Source organism: Pezoporus wallicus, unplaced genomic scaffold (genome assembly GCF_028554395.1).
Source record: "Pezoporus wallicus isolate ANWC-B61680 ecotype Strahan unplaced genomic scaffold, APGP_CSIRO_Pwel_v1 contig_7819, whole genome shotgun sequence".
Taxonomy (NCBI): domain Eukaryota; kingdom Metazoa; phylum Chordata; class Aves; order Psittaciformes; family Psittacidae; genus Pezoporus; species Pezoporus wallicus.
In genome coordinates this window covers 491,059-505,653 of record NW_026642241.1, presented here as the reverse complement: position 1 = coordinate 505,653, position 14,595 = coordinate 491,059, and the positions used below count along the sequence as shown (strand labels likewise).

At 49.7% G+C, this 14,595-nt stretch overlaps 1 protein-coding gene across 11 annotated transcripts in view; it reads left to right on the top strand.

Moving 5' to 3' along the window:
* Positions 1 to 14,595, top strand: part of CADM1 (cell adhesion molecule 1) — a 138,688-nt gene that overhangs the window by 99,774 nt on the left and 24,319 nt on the right. For all 11 annotated transcript variants that reach the window (XM_057428285.1, XM_057428291.1, XM_057428286.1 and 8 more), the window contains exons 4-7: positions 1,336 to 1,473; positions 3,181 to 3,336; positions 11,382 to 11,481; positions 13,671 to 13,843. In XM_057428285.1, coding sequence (XP_057284268.1) covers positions 1,336 to 1,473; positions 3,181 to 3,336; positions 11,382 to 11,481; positions 13,671 to 13,843 — 567 coding nt within the window. The remainder of the gene's footprint in view (positions 1 to 1,335; positions 1,474 to 3,180; positions 3,337 to 11,381; positions 11,482 to 13,670; positions 13,844 to 14,595) is intronic.

The following is a 14,595-nucleotide window of genomic DNA, read 5'->3' as shown; positions in this document are numbered from 1 at the left end:
TACAGAGTAAGGTCTGTCAAGGAGTAATGTCACTGAGGTGCATCTTCCAGTGCCAGCGCTGCATCCTTCCTTGGAGTCAGTGTTGGAGAAAGCTTCAGCAGCACTTCCCCCCTCTCGCCCATGTGCTTTAATGTCTTCCGTGACACAATATGTAGATTTATTCATGCTTAATTGGAACATGTGAAGATCTCAAATGTGTAGCCTGTTCTGTTCTTGTTAGAGAAAAGCCACAAGTGACTAATTAGTCCATTTGATCATCTGGATGGTATTTATACATATTTGTTCTTCATTAGCTCCAAAACGTGTTAGTCACATTTGAACTATGCAGTTGCTTAATCATATTGATCAGAGCAAAGTTGAGTTTCCTTTGGAAATTCCAGGGTTTTTCTGAACTGCAGCTTTGTGCAGTGATCCCTTGATGATCATTTTTCTTCTACTGGTGCTTTCAGGGGAAGGAGACTCCTTGTTACTGCCTGCGAACTTTTAAGCCGGTTGGTCACAGTCTCAGAGACACCGCAGTGGTTGTTACCTCCTGAAGCTATAGCCTGTTTCTCAGTATTACTGGGTGATTTTCATTGTGCATAGTCTCCTAGCTTGGTGTTTGGAAGAGTCTTGATCTGTAGGTGCCTGAGGCGAAGGGCAAGCTGCCATGCTGAGGGAATGGCCATACAATGGAGGTGCCCGTCCCTGGGTGCAGAGCTGGCTCACTCCTCTTGCTGGGTCAGTGGCTGGTGCATGGTGCTGCAATGGATGGGGGTGCAGGGTGGTTCCCAGGGTGGTTCATTCCACCCCGGGCTGGGGCTCAGCAGCTCCTCGAGCCTTTTAAATGAGCTTGATGCTTGCTGGCCTGCTTCCACTCCCCGCAGCTGAGGCTTGAAGCTGAACAGCAGGAGAGAAAAATTGCCTCGCGAGGTTCGAGGCACGGTAAGCAATGCACTCCCAAATGTCAGCTCTCGTGTTTCCTCTCCTTGTCAGAAGAAGTCAAGAAATGTGTGCGGAGTCAAGCTGTACCTTCAAATAGCAGCACGCAGCACCGAGTAGCGCAGAAGGTACAGCTCTTCCCTGGAACGGCGCCCGCCTGGCATTGGGAACAGAAAGTTACAAACTCGATAAGTAATAATTTGCTCCACCACGATGCTTGCTAGGTGAAGAGTGGAAGCGCTTACTCTGATGACTGCGAAACCGCCTATCGGAGGGTTTGATTGATTGAAAGATCAAGTAAATCCCAGTTGCTGCTTTCCTTTAGTTGGGGTTTTCCTGGAGGTTTTGTCTTGTGTTAGTGATCACAAACTGGGTTTTCATCAAGCATGTGCTCTGTGGTCTTTCTCGTTGCAGTCCCACCGCGCAATCTGGTAATCGATATCCAGAAAGAAACCGCCGTCGAGGGAGAAGAGATCGAGCTGAACTGCACTGCCATGGCCAGCAGACCAGCCACCACCATCAGATGGTTCAAAGGAAACAAGGAGCTCACCGGTAGGTGCATCCTCTCAGCCACTTGCTTTTTCCAGAGGTGACATCTCAGGCAGCTGAGATGATTTATGTAATGCCGGGGATTTGTTCTCTGTTGCCAGTTTAAGGGGAGAAAATAAAAGGAGAAAGAGTGGAGTGAGCTACTTTGAATGCCAGCTCAGGAGCAAAGGAGCGTGTGGGCAGACAGCTTGTTCTCTAATGCAGAAGGGGTGGACTGCGTTTGGGGCTCTGCCTGCCCGCCAGCCACCAGTACAGGGCCCTGGAGCCTTCCTATAACTGGAGGTGACCTTGAGCAGCCCCAAGGCCGAGTTTTCTTCCACAGTGGTTTCTGCAGCTTTCTGCCCAGTTTAAGGCCCGGGCAGGATCATCTGTGCTTTGGGCTGTGAGGATTTTGAGCTCACCTTCACATTCAGCTCTGTTGTTTATGGAGTGTTTTCTCTGTGTTCAGTTGAATATTCATGTGAGATGGGTTTCTCCGACTCCCTGAAGTCTGGTTGCTCCCGGTATTTGCACATTCAAGTCACTGACTCAGATTGCATGTGACATGCTGTTAGTTTAAGCTTGCATGTAGATGTGAGCTTGGTTGACAGCACCTTTGTGCTTTACCCAGTCTGAGGCACTGAAGGGCTCTCTATACAAGTCCAGGCTTATTACTTCAAACCCTCCCCCTCCGAGGGCAGGATGAAATCCTCTCTTTAAGTCAAACGCCTGCGAGCATCCGAGCAGGACACATCTGAGAGCGTGCTGATAGAGGTGGAATGCAAACCTGTTGCCACTTGAAGGGGTGTTCCACTGATTCCCAGCCCCAGTTGTCGCCGGTGCAGATCTTCCCTTTCTGGCTTCCTTCCGCATTCTGGTGGGCAGCAGTGCAACAGTGGTGACCCTTCGTGCTTGTCCTGTCCAGCTTCTTGATTGAGTTTTCTTGTGTTGGCAAATGAATCCCAGCTTCCCTTTCCCTTTGAAGACTGCTGAGCTGGGTGGTAGCTCCTTGCTCACCCTGCTGATTCGTTGCAGTTTTGGTTTTTTACACAGAAGTAGGGAATCTGAAATACCTGCCTGTGGGTTGTGAAGAGCAGGACAGCACGGATTTGTGGATCAGAAAGCCTTGATTTTAAACATCATGGGGTGTTGCTTTCTCCATCTGGCCTCTCTTTCACTTCAATAGATTACACAGAGTATTTTGTGTTTGAAAGACCTCTGTTACAGGAGTTGCCCTTAACATTTACACTGAGAATTCTTAAACACAAAGCCACAGATGAGAGTATCTGAAGACAAAGCGGAGGTGCATTGTCAGCAGGTGCCTGCTGTGTTCCTCTTCCTCCTGCCTTGTCTGTTGTTCCTCTGTGTCTCCATGCTGTGCCTTACTGCATCCTTCCAGCGGCCAGCCTGGAGCAGTGCTTTGCTCCGACCAGCACCACTGAAACACTTCCACCCATCGATACCACTTTTAATGGAGTTAATCTGGTTAATCACTTCTGTAGCTAATTGTTGATTCAGGAGTGGGAGGGATTTGCAGCTCATTGATTTAAGAGGCTGGGGATTTGGGGATGGTGTGAGAGGATCGTTAATCATTGCGGTAACGCAGCATTGACTTCAACTGGCAACAGCACCCCCAACCCTCGGAGCCTGCCGAGCGGGGATGGGTGGCACCCGAAGGGGATGTGCTCCCTCCGCCATCACCCACCCTCTGCTCTCTGCTCTCTCCCCCAGGCAAGTCGGAGGTGGAGCAGTGGTCCGACATGTACACGGTGACCAGCCAGCTGCTGCTGAAGGTGGGACGGGAGGACGACGGGGTCCCTGTCATCTGCCTGGTGGACCACCCCGCTGTCAAGGACCTGCAGACGCAGCGCTACCTGGAAGTTATGTGTGAGTAGCAGCACTTTTCATTCTCTTAACGTATCCAATCCCTCACTTCAGAGTTCAGGAACTACTCCGAAGGTAAAATGACAGCATTGATGGCGCTTCTATATTGTTGCTCAAAATGGTGGGTACCACTTTAGGGGCTAAGCCACGACTTCTCCTGGCCCTTCTGCAGTACGATAAATGCATACCTTTATGCTCCTAAGAAATAACTTTCTGTACATAGAATCTGCACTGTCAAAGGTTCCTGGCTGGGCTTTATACTTGTCAGAACAGATTAAACCTGAGTATTTTTCTCTTAGCAACCTACCTATCTCTTTGAAAAATGCTTCTCTACTGCCACATCAAAGCAACTGGTCACCACTGGGAGTTCACTGACAAAAACTCTGCTCTGTGCAAAAGAAACCCAGTGTTGTGCACTGCAAACACACAGCACCAGGTGGTTTTTTAAGTCAGAGGAACATGATGTATGTGGAATCTTCAGTAATGCTGCTGATGAAGGCCAGCCTGTTTTCTGTAACACTTCTAACATGTCTGCTGTTAATAACATCTCACTTTGTTCAGGAACTGGGCTGCTGTATATGACACTAACAAGGTTGCCTGGGAGTGCTGCTGGTCCCAAATGCGGCCGTGCCCTGGTGAGGCTGCTGGGGATGAGGGCGGGAGCTGCTGCACCATCTGAGCTGCAGGCAGCTCCCAAAGCACCGTCACAGAGTCCTCACAGAGCCGGGGTGCTGGGGCCTGTGGGGGGCTTGTTTGTGGAGGCTCACTTCAACTGGAATATCACTTCAGAAGGAGAAGAGGATGTTTTGTATTAATTTATTTCATCTGCTTCATTATGTAGTTTCATTATGAACATCTTGGTTACAATTGTCATATCTCTGAAACTAGCGGGAAGTAATGTTCCTGTAATGAGGAAAACAGAAATGATCAGATACCACCTAAATTGGCAGATACGAGATTTCTTGCGACCAAGCTAATGTGTAATTCATTTATGCAAACTTAATGTCCATTAACATTTCTTGTAGAGCTCCATTAGGTTTAATAATACATTAGCACCTTTGTGAGGCTTGATCAAATACTTAATGGGGGGGGGAAAGAATCCCATCTCCCCTGATTATGCAGAGGTATTGAAACCTTGCTGGGTTCTTCCCCTTGTTCGAAAGGACATCAGCTCACCTTTAGGCTTCCTTTTGGCAATCCTTCTGAAATCCTGATTGTCTGATGGGATAGGAGGTGGCTGCTGTCATTTTTCTGCAAAAACATTAGCAGTTTTTCCACTCTTCCTCAGATAAATCCATTCTGACCTCTTTTGTTCACAGCCGTTGCAGGTTTTCCCATGCTGTGAAGGCAGAGCACACACAAACTGCAGTTACTTGGATGTCCTGCAGGACACGTGCCTACTCCAGTGAACACATTGAAGGCTGCCCTTGCTGCCCATGTTTCTGCCCTTAGCACTGATGGTAGCATCCTTGTGTGTCATTCCAGAGCTGTTTCTCGGACTGGAACTAGCACAGAGCCTCCTTGGGAGGGGAGCAGGGATGAGCAGGAGAAGGGCTTTCAGGCTGCTTTGTGTTTATGGTCCGGTCTGCATTAAACTCTGAGCTTCTTAAAAGTGATTATGGGGATAAACTGGGGACCTGACCCATGCTAGTGCGGTCAGGTCTTGCAGTGGGCAGCAGCAGATGGCTTGAGAGGAGAGCACGGGCAGAAGAACATGTCGTGCATCATAACCTGGCAGCTCCCAGCAGGTAGCGGCTCTGGGACTCCATGTGCTGGACAGCATCCAGACAGTTGCATTTAATGCCTGATGCTGGGCCTGAGCTCCAGGTGGGAGAGGCTGTTGCAGAGCAAACTTTCCCCTTCACGCTGATGGCGTGTTGGGCAGGAGGAGGATCCTGTTGTCTTTCCGGAGAGGCATCTCCATCAGCGCTGCTGTGGACATGTGCTTGCCCTCTTGGGGAGCTGAGGTGCCTACAATGAGGCCTAATTGGTATGTGCCTAATGGCTTTTTAGGGATGGGCTTTTGCAGTTGGAGCCTAGGATTCCTGCAGCTGCTGGTGGTGCAGTTCCCCTGGCCACGGTGGGTTTCCTGCTGCAGACCCATTAGCTGTGCTGCTCGTTCATTCCCTGCTCTTCCATCCTCTTCCCATAAGTCCTGCCCATTCCCTCCAAGGTCACAGCAAATCCGCCTCCTCAGGACATCAGCAGGGAACAGGAAAATGTTCTTCTCAGCAGACGCTGTATTTCTCTGCATTTAATGTATCCAACTGGAGCATGAAATGTGTTGGGGAAGGACAGGAGGATGATGGATGGAGCCTTCTCGGGTAATGAGGTGGTTTTTGTCTGACTAAATTTCAGAGCACAGGGAGGTTTTTTCCAAGGTGCAGCTCCAAAGGTGTGGGTTGGTTCTGTTGTTTTCCAAGGAAAAGCCAGGCAGGAACCTGCTCGCAGCAGCATGTGCTGGGAGGAAGGTCTGTTCTGCTGCGCTCAGCAGCACTGGCCCGTGATCAGTATTAACTTGTCCTGCTCCTGGAGTAAGCTATTTATTACATATGTAATGTGGCACAGGCTGGCCCTTTGTGAAGTTGAGAGATAAATGCTTCTGTGTACATGTAGGGGATGCTGTTGAAAAGAAATCTGTGCAAACACTGAGGAGTACGTATGAGAGGCTCCTGGTGATGCCTCCCCAAGCAAACAGAGTTTGAGCAGTGGTGAGAGCATTCAGGAGAACATTAACAGCACACAGGGAACCGGGGGCAGCGGCAGCTGCAGTGTGCTGCCCGATCCGGGTTTGGGAAGAGCTCCCGATTCCAGCTGGAGCTGCTTTCCCTGTGGGATTGTGATCCGCCGGTGAGGGATGGAAGAGCAGCGCGTTGAGTGTAATTTTAGAAAGGAAATGAAGCAACAAAACGCATTAAAATATCATTAAGGAATGGAATGGAACCAGATATTCTCGGAGACATTTAAGTTCAGCCTTTGTGGCGCTTATCTCATTTCGTGAGGCTGGAAGCAGAAGTGTCGGGGTCTTGATGTGGCGTTTTCTCTGCGTTGCTGTATTTTTTGCCTTTCTGAAGTTCTAATTAATTGCTTATTCATTCTTCATAACATCTGCACATGTCCTGTTAAAATACGCACCGATGGAATCTGTTACAGCCTCTGCTGTTAGGAAGGGAGGATTTTTGGTGCCAAATGATGTTTAAAATGGGCCATATATATGTATGTGTGCGGCTGCATCTCCAGCAAACCTTACATTTGTTGCGTACAAGTGTTAGTTGCACAGTATGCAGCGAAGTGATTAACATCAGTGTAATTTATCATCTGGAGATTTCTGAAAAGGAATAAATGAGTTGTTTTGTTCAGCGAGGTGTTGACCCCTTCAGAAACTTTGATTTAAGGCTTTTTTCTCTCTTCCTTCCAGTGCATATGAAAAGCGCCGCGATCAGCCAAGTGTTATTTGATTTTCTGGGGCGTTAGGCACTCTTGTTTGTGACATTTCCCAGTTGGGTGCTCATTTGCAAGCTCATTAAGAAGGTTTTCTCCGAGGGGTGTTGTTGGGGGCGAGGAACTCCTGCTTTGGGCTGGACTCTGCCTTTTGCAGGCGTTAGGCAGCCGAACTCACTTAAATAGTGAAGTGTTTGTAGCCTGACTGGCCTTGGCTTCCCTTTTCCTGCTGCAGGCTTTCAGTGCCTTCTGCTGAGGGTGAATTATGCAGAGCAGTCTTTGCAAGGCTCTTCCAGATGAGTTGGGAGCTGCTGGTCCCACACGTACTCGTTATTGCAAGCACGGGAGCTATTTATTTACGAGGTTTGTGCCTTTTGGCTGAAAAGCAGCCTCGCAGACTCCTGTCCTTGCGAGAGGTGAGGGGAAGATTCAGGCTTGCCAGGTCTGGGCTGTCTTTGACGCAGGCTTCATTTCCTGATAAGCAATCCTGTGATTTCAGAGCAGAGGGGACAGTTGTGTTTAACCCGTGTCTAAACGCCTGCTTGACTGCTGCCTTCTAATAGTGAGGGACACGCTCCTCCTGCCCTCCTCCTGGCAGTCAGCATGGAAGCTGCCAGCAGCCAGGGTCTGAAGAGTTGCTTTGGGCCACAGATGAAAGCAGAGGTGAGGAGCTGGGTAAAATAGTGCCGTTGGCAGATAAAGTATTATTTGGGTGGCTCTGAAGCCACGAGTGCTACCCAGAATGTTTTCACTGTGTTATTCCGACTGTTTCAGTGTGGGTTTGAGTTCAGGGTGGACAGATTGCTGCATTGTAAGAGCTATATCGCTCGCATGGAGATCGCTGGAGGACTGGGAGCTGCTGCAGTGCAATGATTCAATGCTGGTAGGATTGGCACGGCCCCAAGGAACACGTACATGGAGTGCAATGCAGGTTTTCCGTGGCAGCTTTTGGTAGCCCTTGTGCATGGTGAAATTAGCGGATAGAGCCACAAAGTTGAAATCACTGCAGGTAGCTTCCTCATTATGCACATTGTGATTGTATTTCATGGGAGAGGCACAAGGGTGAGGGTGTAACCACCTTTCACACGCCGCCTTGCCTTTCCCAAGAAAACCAAACATCTGTTCAAGTCCATGGTTGTACTCCCAGATAAAGTCATGCATCCTGGCTCTTCCCGCCCTTGGGAAGAGGCACTTAACGGGCAGCAGCTTGATGGGCCCGGCCGGAGCATCGTGGTACCCTGGGCACATGAGGAGGTCAGGCTGCTGCTGAGCTTTGAGACCGTAAGCATGCCTGCTTTGGAGATCGTAGGTTGGCCTGATGAAAGGGCATGGGTAGGAATAATAGGCTTAGGCCTTTGTAAGGCACTGAGCTCGATGTAGGGTTTTATCTTGGCTGATTAATGACATCTAAGCATTATCGATGGAGCACACATTTAAATGGATTATGGAATTGCTAACTGGCAGATCTCAAAGGAAAGTCCTTAGGGAGTAATCAGCAAATGCTGGTATTTTTAGAGTGAATGCTCCGGCCCGAGTGCTTGGCCTGATGCTGTTCAGTGCTCTCAAGAAGTCACCATTAATAATCTCTGCTGATGGCACAAAAGCTGGGCGAGAGGCTGATAAAAGGAAGGATGGGGACAAATGCGGAACTGGAGAGTTCTGGTAACTTCCAAACCACAGAACTTTAAAGCTGGGAAACTTCAGCATGGAGAGCCCAGGATGGCCAGTGGGATTGGAGGGGAGGTGTGGTCTCCTGCCTTGGCCTCCCTCTGTCTGAGCTATCAGCACAACCTGTTAGTCGGGGGAGTCTTCAGCATCTGGAGGAATGAAAGCAGAGGTGGTGGGACAAGGAGCAGGGCAAGGAATGGGGTGCATGGTCCCGTTGGGAAGGCTGCAGCTCCCACACCGGCAGGCACACGGGGTGCCTGCTGGAAAAGAAATCTCATCAAATGCAGAATGGGTTTGTAATAAGTTTTTCAAATTGGCTGCTGCTACAGCATAACCTTTAGACTACTGGTGTTTAACCTTGTATATCACTCTTAGCTTTTGAATGAATTGAGCTTAATAAAGGTGCCTTATTAAATTACCAGGCTGGTTTTTAAAGCCACTGGAAATAGGCGTACAAGGAAATAGCTTTGGGTTGTTAGATCTAATTGCCTGCCAGTGGTGTATGTAGCGGCCTGGATGCATAGATGCGAGTGCTTGTTTTTATGGAGTATCCAGTGGTATGGTAACAGGAAGCTCCAAGTCGAGGATCTCAGGCTGCTGGAATGAACCTGGGGGTAAAACCTCTGCTTCTTGCTTTGAGTTCTGGGTCACCATCCTGGATAGTCCTTGCTCAGCTCAAGCAGCCACAGAGGCTGCCACTGGAACATGGTCTTCTTACAGTGGTTAACGGGCAGGAAACTGCATCCAGGCTTTGAAACCATGGCAGCTTTACTGGCAGACTGCTAAATGTCACCTCTCGTGCAGGAGCTGAGCTGGGGATCCCACGGTGCTTGGCATTTCACAAAGCTTCACTAACAGAGTCCATCATCTGAAGGAAATAGACTGGCTTTGTCCAAGACAGGATGCTTCGCCTTAGCAGTAGAAAGGCATGTCCTTAAAGGAGAAAATGATGCCACCACCACCCCAGTTCTTGGTGGAAGCAAGTGGAACTTTTTCATAATTGAAAAGTCGGCTTTCCTGAGTGCCCAGCCATCCTTCTGAATCCTTCAGACTTGGGAAGCGTGTTCATGGTGCCCACTGTCATCACTGGTGTGCTGGTGAGTCCTGTGCAGGAGCGATGCTTGCTGTGAATAGCTCTGTGGAAATGCTCTTGTTGCCCTGAGCGCATGCATGGGTGCTGGTAAAGCCCCAGGTTCTGTTGCAGGTGTCACTTCTGCGGTGGCCAGACCAACATAGTGGGGTTGCTGTGCTGCTCTCAATTGCTTAATGAAGGCTGTGGGGCTGGAGAGCTGCTATGGCAAGGCTCACCTACCCCTGCACTCAGGAGAGCTCATTCCGAGGCAATGTGCAGCACATTCCCATTGCAGCAAGCCTTCAGTGTATCCCTCTTGATTTCCATAAGGAATTGTCGGCTGGGGAGCAGCTCATTAGAAATAGTGGAATTTGTCTAAAGCTCCCTGGGAGCAGCAGGGGAGGCAAGCTGCGGAAGGCGTCGCGCAGAGCTTCCTCGGTGCGGGGTGCCGTCGTCTTTGTGTGCCCGTGGAAATCAGGCAGGGAAGGTTTTCTGTTCTCTCTACAGCACTGAGCACAATAGCGTCGTGTTGCTGGCATGGGCTCGCAGGTACTGCTGCAAAGCAAATAATAAACAGGGAGCAGATGGCTGGGGGTGGGAATTGTGAGCCGGAGTGGTGAGCCTGGGCACGGCGTCCAAGATGCTGCCTGTGCTTCACTCGCTGCATAATCCTTGGTTTACGTCGTCTTCCCGGGTCTGGGGGTTATGTGAGCGCTCGTGGCTCAGACCCGCTTCCACCTCTGTATTTGGCACATGCAGAGCGTGGTTTGGGGGCACGCTTGCAGTGGAACAGGGGCTCTGCACCCCAGATTTGTGACCCCCCGGCGCGGCAGGATCCCACTTCCAGCCCGCAGAGACACCGTGTTCCATAGCATCTGCAGTGGGATTAGTTCATGAAGTGTTTGTGGTGTAGTCATCTCAGGAGGGGATTTACTCGCGTTGCTTATTCCATTACTGGAAATTATGAGAGTTTAAATTGGTTAAATCCTGACACGGGTTTTTTTTCTAATCTCTATTATTCCATAGGAAGCATGTTAATGAGTTAAACACAGTTAATAAAATGCAGCAAGCCAGTGGCTTTGGTAGCAGTTACTCTCAAAGGAAATAGAAACATTTAAATGGCTTCAACCTTTATGCATACTGATTTTTTGCCTCCCTTTGTTCCTTACAGTTGAGTAAATTCCTGAAAAATGTATATGGCTTAATGGCAGTTGTAGCATTGGGCTGATTTCTCACGCTGATAACGTTTTAGCTACAGCTTAGATTGAGTTTTTAATCTGTGTTTCAGTTGTAGGAGGTAATGAATTTTTTAATTGTGGACTCCAGCTCTGTGGTGTGGCTGTGTTTTTCCTCCTGCAGGGTCTTACTGAGGAGGTTTTGAGTTGGCTCCATAACTATCAATGCCTTAATGCTCTCTGTTTGTTTTAGGGTTTAGAAGAGCTTCGCTTGGACCACATAAACCCTTCTGTTGCTGAAACAGCAGCAGCATCGGCTCTGACTTCTTTCTGTGTTTCTAACAAGCATCTCCCGTAAGGCCCAGCATATTAATGTGTGTGGACGCCAAATGTTGTACAGTAATACAGGATGCACAGTACAACCTGTCAGTTCCAAGCACCGCGGATACCTCTGGTTCGCCTCAGCAGGAAGGCAAATGAGTCCTTTTAGCTTGGGCGAGTTCACAGGTGGATGCTGGCACAGCCAAGCTGCATTTCCCAGGCAGCGTGGTGCTCTGGTCGGTGCGGGAAGTGCTGCCAGATCCCCCTTTTTCCTGCTGCCAGCCGAGAGGAGAGTGGCTCCGGGTGCGCGCGGATGCGACGCGGCTTGATGCTTGGTGATGGCTTACAGAGGGCTGTTTTCTGTCCTGCAGATAAGCCTCAAGTGCGGGTCTCGCAGAACTACCCGGTGCAAGGCCTTACGAGAGAGGGGGAGCCGCTGGAACTGTCGTGCGCAGCCTTTGGAAAACCACAGTAAGTTGGGCATTCCCCAGGATGGGCAGGTCGTGGCAGGGCCGTGCCGTGCTGCAGGACCTCTGCTGCTGTTGCAGGCACCCAACGTGCCCCTCTCTGCTGCAAAGATAACATCACAGTGCAAAAGAGAGAGATGCTTTCTGAACCTGAGCATCTGCTGCTCCATTTGGATTTACTTTATTGCTACGTAACCAGTGGCCGAGGGATTTCCACTGGAAGAGCTCCCAGGAGAGCCCTTCGTCGTCACTGTGCAGCAAGCCCTTGGGTGCAGAATGAACCGCACTGCAGCCGTGTGCCTCTTCCCCAGGGAATGTCTTGGGTGGCAGTGGCACTTGACCTGCAAGAGCCAAGCCAGGGGCCTGCGTATCGCATCCCAGTGAGGTGCCGGTACGCAGGAGTCAGGCTGGCACCAAAGCGCTGAGCACTGGTGAAAGTGCAATGGATCCCAAGGTAAGGCAGTCTGTCTTTTTGCTGCTATTGACTGCGGGATGATCTTCCTCCCTTTTGGTGCCCTGTGTGGTTTTTAGGAAATGCAGGTTTTATTCTTTCTCCTCCTCTTGCCGTGCGCTTGAGGCTTTCTTACATAGTTGAAGAAGTTCATGCACCAGGAAATCCCTGGCAGGGCAGGGCAGATTTTCTTGCACACTTCCATTGCTGTTGTGATTTAAGTTTTGCTGACTTTATTTTTTTAAGAATACTTTCTCTTCCACTCGGATTTATGGCTGTCAAGTATTGACGATCCTGTTTTATTTCCGTCATGTCCATGAGATTCCTGCCAACATCCCCAAAGTCTGTCAGCGTCTCCTTGGTAGCGTGCCCAGGGCGGGAGTCGTGGCAGGGGTAGTGGCACACGAGCCATGAGGAGTGATGGTGCTGCTGCTGGGGGCAGGGGCATGCAGGGTGCAGTGAGGAGGCCGTGGTGCTGCCTCCCCTCCCAGGTCATTCCGTGCATTCCTGCTTCCCAGTGTCTTCTGTTCGGCACAAGGCTGGTTCCTGCCCTGTACATTAGAGACTGGCACATCCCCTGCTGAATTCCACTGTAATACCTGGTCCCTGCTCAGAGCCTGTCAATGCCCCTTTGCACACCTCCTCCCTGGGCAGCTGCAGTTCCTCCCATTTGCTATCACCTGGGAATTTAATGGATAGGCTGCTTTTTTTCCTGCAGGCTATGAGTAAGACACACACACGTTAAGTAAGACAGACACATCTCCCTGGCAGCACGCTGCTTAATGTTACGGTGGTCCCAGTGTAGGTCGCTTCACCTGGGTCTCTCAAAGCGTAAGAAGATGCACATTCAGCTAGTGGTAGTGTCTGGTTCTGGGGTTTTGAAACAGAGATTTCATAAACTCCTTTACAGTGATTTAAGGTGAAGAGGGATGTTTCTTCACTTAAAGTTATTTCTCTGCAAGATTGGGCAACAAAAACATTGGAGGGAAACTCAGGAGAAAAAAAGACCAGAGAGTAGGAATTTCTATATTGGCATTAACAGAGGTTTCTTGTGAGGTTTGACACAACTTCCCCCTGCCCCAAGACTATGACAACAGTAGGAGGACAGTGAAACAGTCACTGTTAGGAGACCCAGGGTGAGAGACATCCCCAAGAAGCTGGCTGCTGTGTCATGCGCAGGAAACATGGGGACTCTGAAATCACAAATGGCCTTTTGAAGCCCATAGCCAGGAGCACCAAAGCCCTTTCCACCATGTGAAAGTTAAGCCACATTTTAAGAGCTGCTGCTGCCCGTGTGGCAGTGATGTGGGGAACACCCAGCCCCTGTGCAGAACCAGACCTCAGCCGGTACCCAGCTGGTGTTGCTCAGTGCTGTGCCCATCCCAGAGCATCCTGGTTTTGCCACGCGCTGGCCGGATGGGCGCTCAGGGGTGCACAGGTCATCCACGGCCTCCCAGGTTTAATGAACAAGCGAATGATTAACCACTAATGAACTTTCTTCCTGCTTGCATTAGTGTTTTCAGAAAATTTAAGGTCTGGATACAGTTTCCTGTTGGGTTAAAATAAATTTAAATTGAGGAAGCCCGACAGTGTCGGGGCTTGAGTAGTGCAAAAAAGTGTGTGTTATTTCTTTACAGTTTTTCTTGGTTTGGGCTTTCTGTCTGTGGATGAACTATTGAAGATGCCATCTTTACCATAGGAAAATAGTAATGTGCTTGTTTCTTTCTCTCCCTCCTCTGTAGGCCTACGGACATGAGGTGGTTAAGAGTAGATGATGAGATGCCTCAACACGTTGTAGTGTCTGGTTCAAACCTTCTCATTAGTAACCTAAACAAAACAGATAATGGTACATACCGCTGTGAGGCTTCCAACGCGGTGGGGAAATCACATGCGGATTACATGCTGTTTGTATACGGTACGTGAGAAAACCACCGTTCTTCTAGACTCATTTCCACATAATTGCAACATTCCTGCTCTGAAAGCTTTGACAAAGTTAACTTTTGGCTTAATGCAAGATTTACAGCCGGCTCCTGACACCTGCGTTGTACCGGGCTGGGGCCGGGGCCGGGGCTGCCAAACCCTTCCTTGGCTCCTGGAACTCTCGGGTCAGGGGCAGAGCCTATTCCAGTGTCCGGTGCGCTCCTTCCTCTGGAGCCGGGCTCGCCATGGCACTTGGTGCTTCCAGGGAAGCCGAAGTAAAAGCCAGAGCAGGGCCCTGGGGAGAACTGGGAAGTTCTCTGCCCTGACAGTTCCCCTAGGACTTCTCTGATAACTCCTTTTCCTTCTTGTAATGCTTTCTCCAGTGTCTTCAGCAGTGGTCCGGGAGGGGAGGGCACGTCCAGGTCTTTCATTAGGAAGTTCAATTGCCGAAGGCTCAGCCAGCATCCCCAGGCAATTACAAACCAGTAAATAAACTGGAGGAATGAGATGCCTTAAGCCTGTCTGTGGCAGCTGAGCGGACACTAAACCATGCCTCAGCGTCTTTCTAAAGTGCTGTTAAGTACCTACCTTAATTCTTCAGTCCCTCTGCGTTATTTTGCCGTTGCTTTAGACCTTGTGCTCCTGTCACCAGGCCTTGCATATAATGAAGATTCAGGAGGCACTCGGAGAGTGATCCCCCTGTTTAATTATGAGCGATTCCCTTGGGCTGCATATTTAAACTTTATG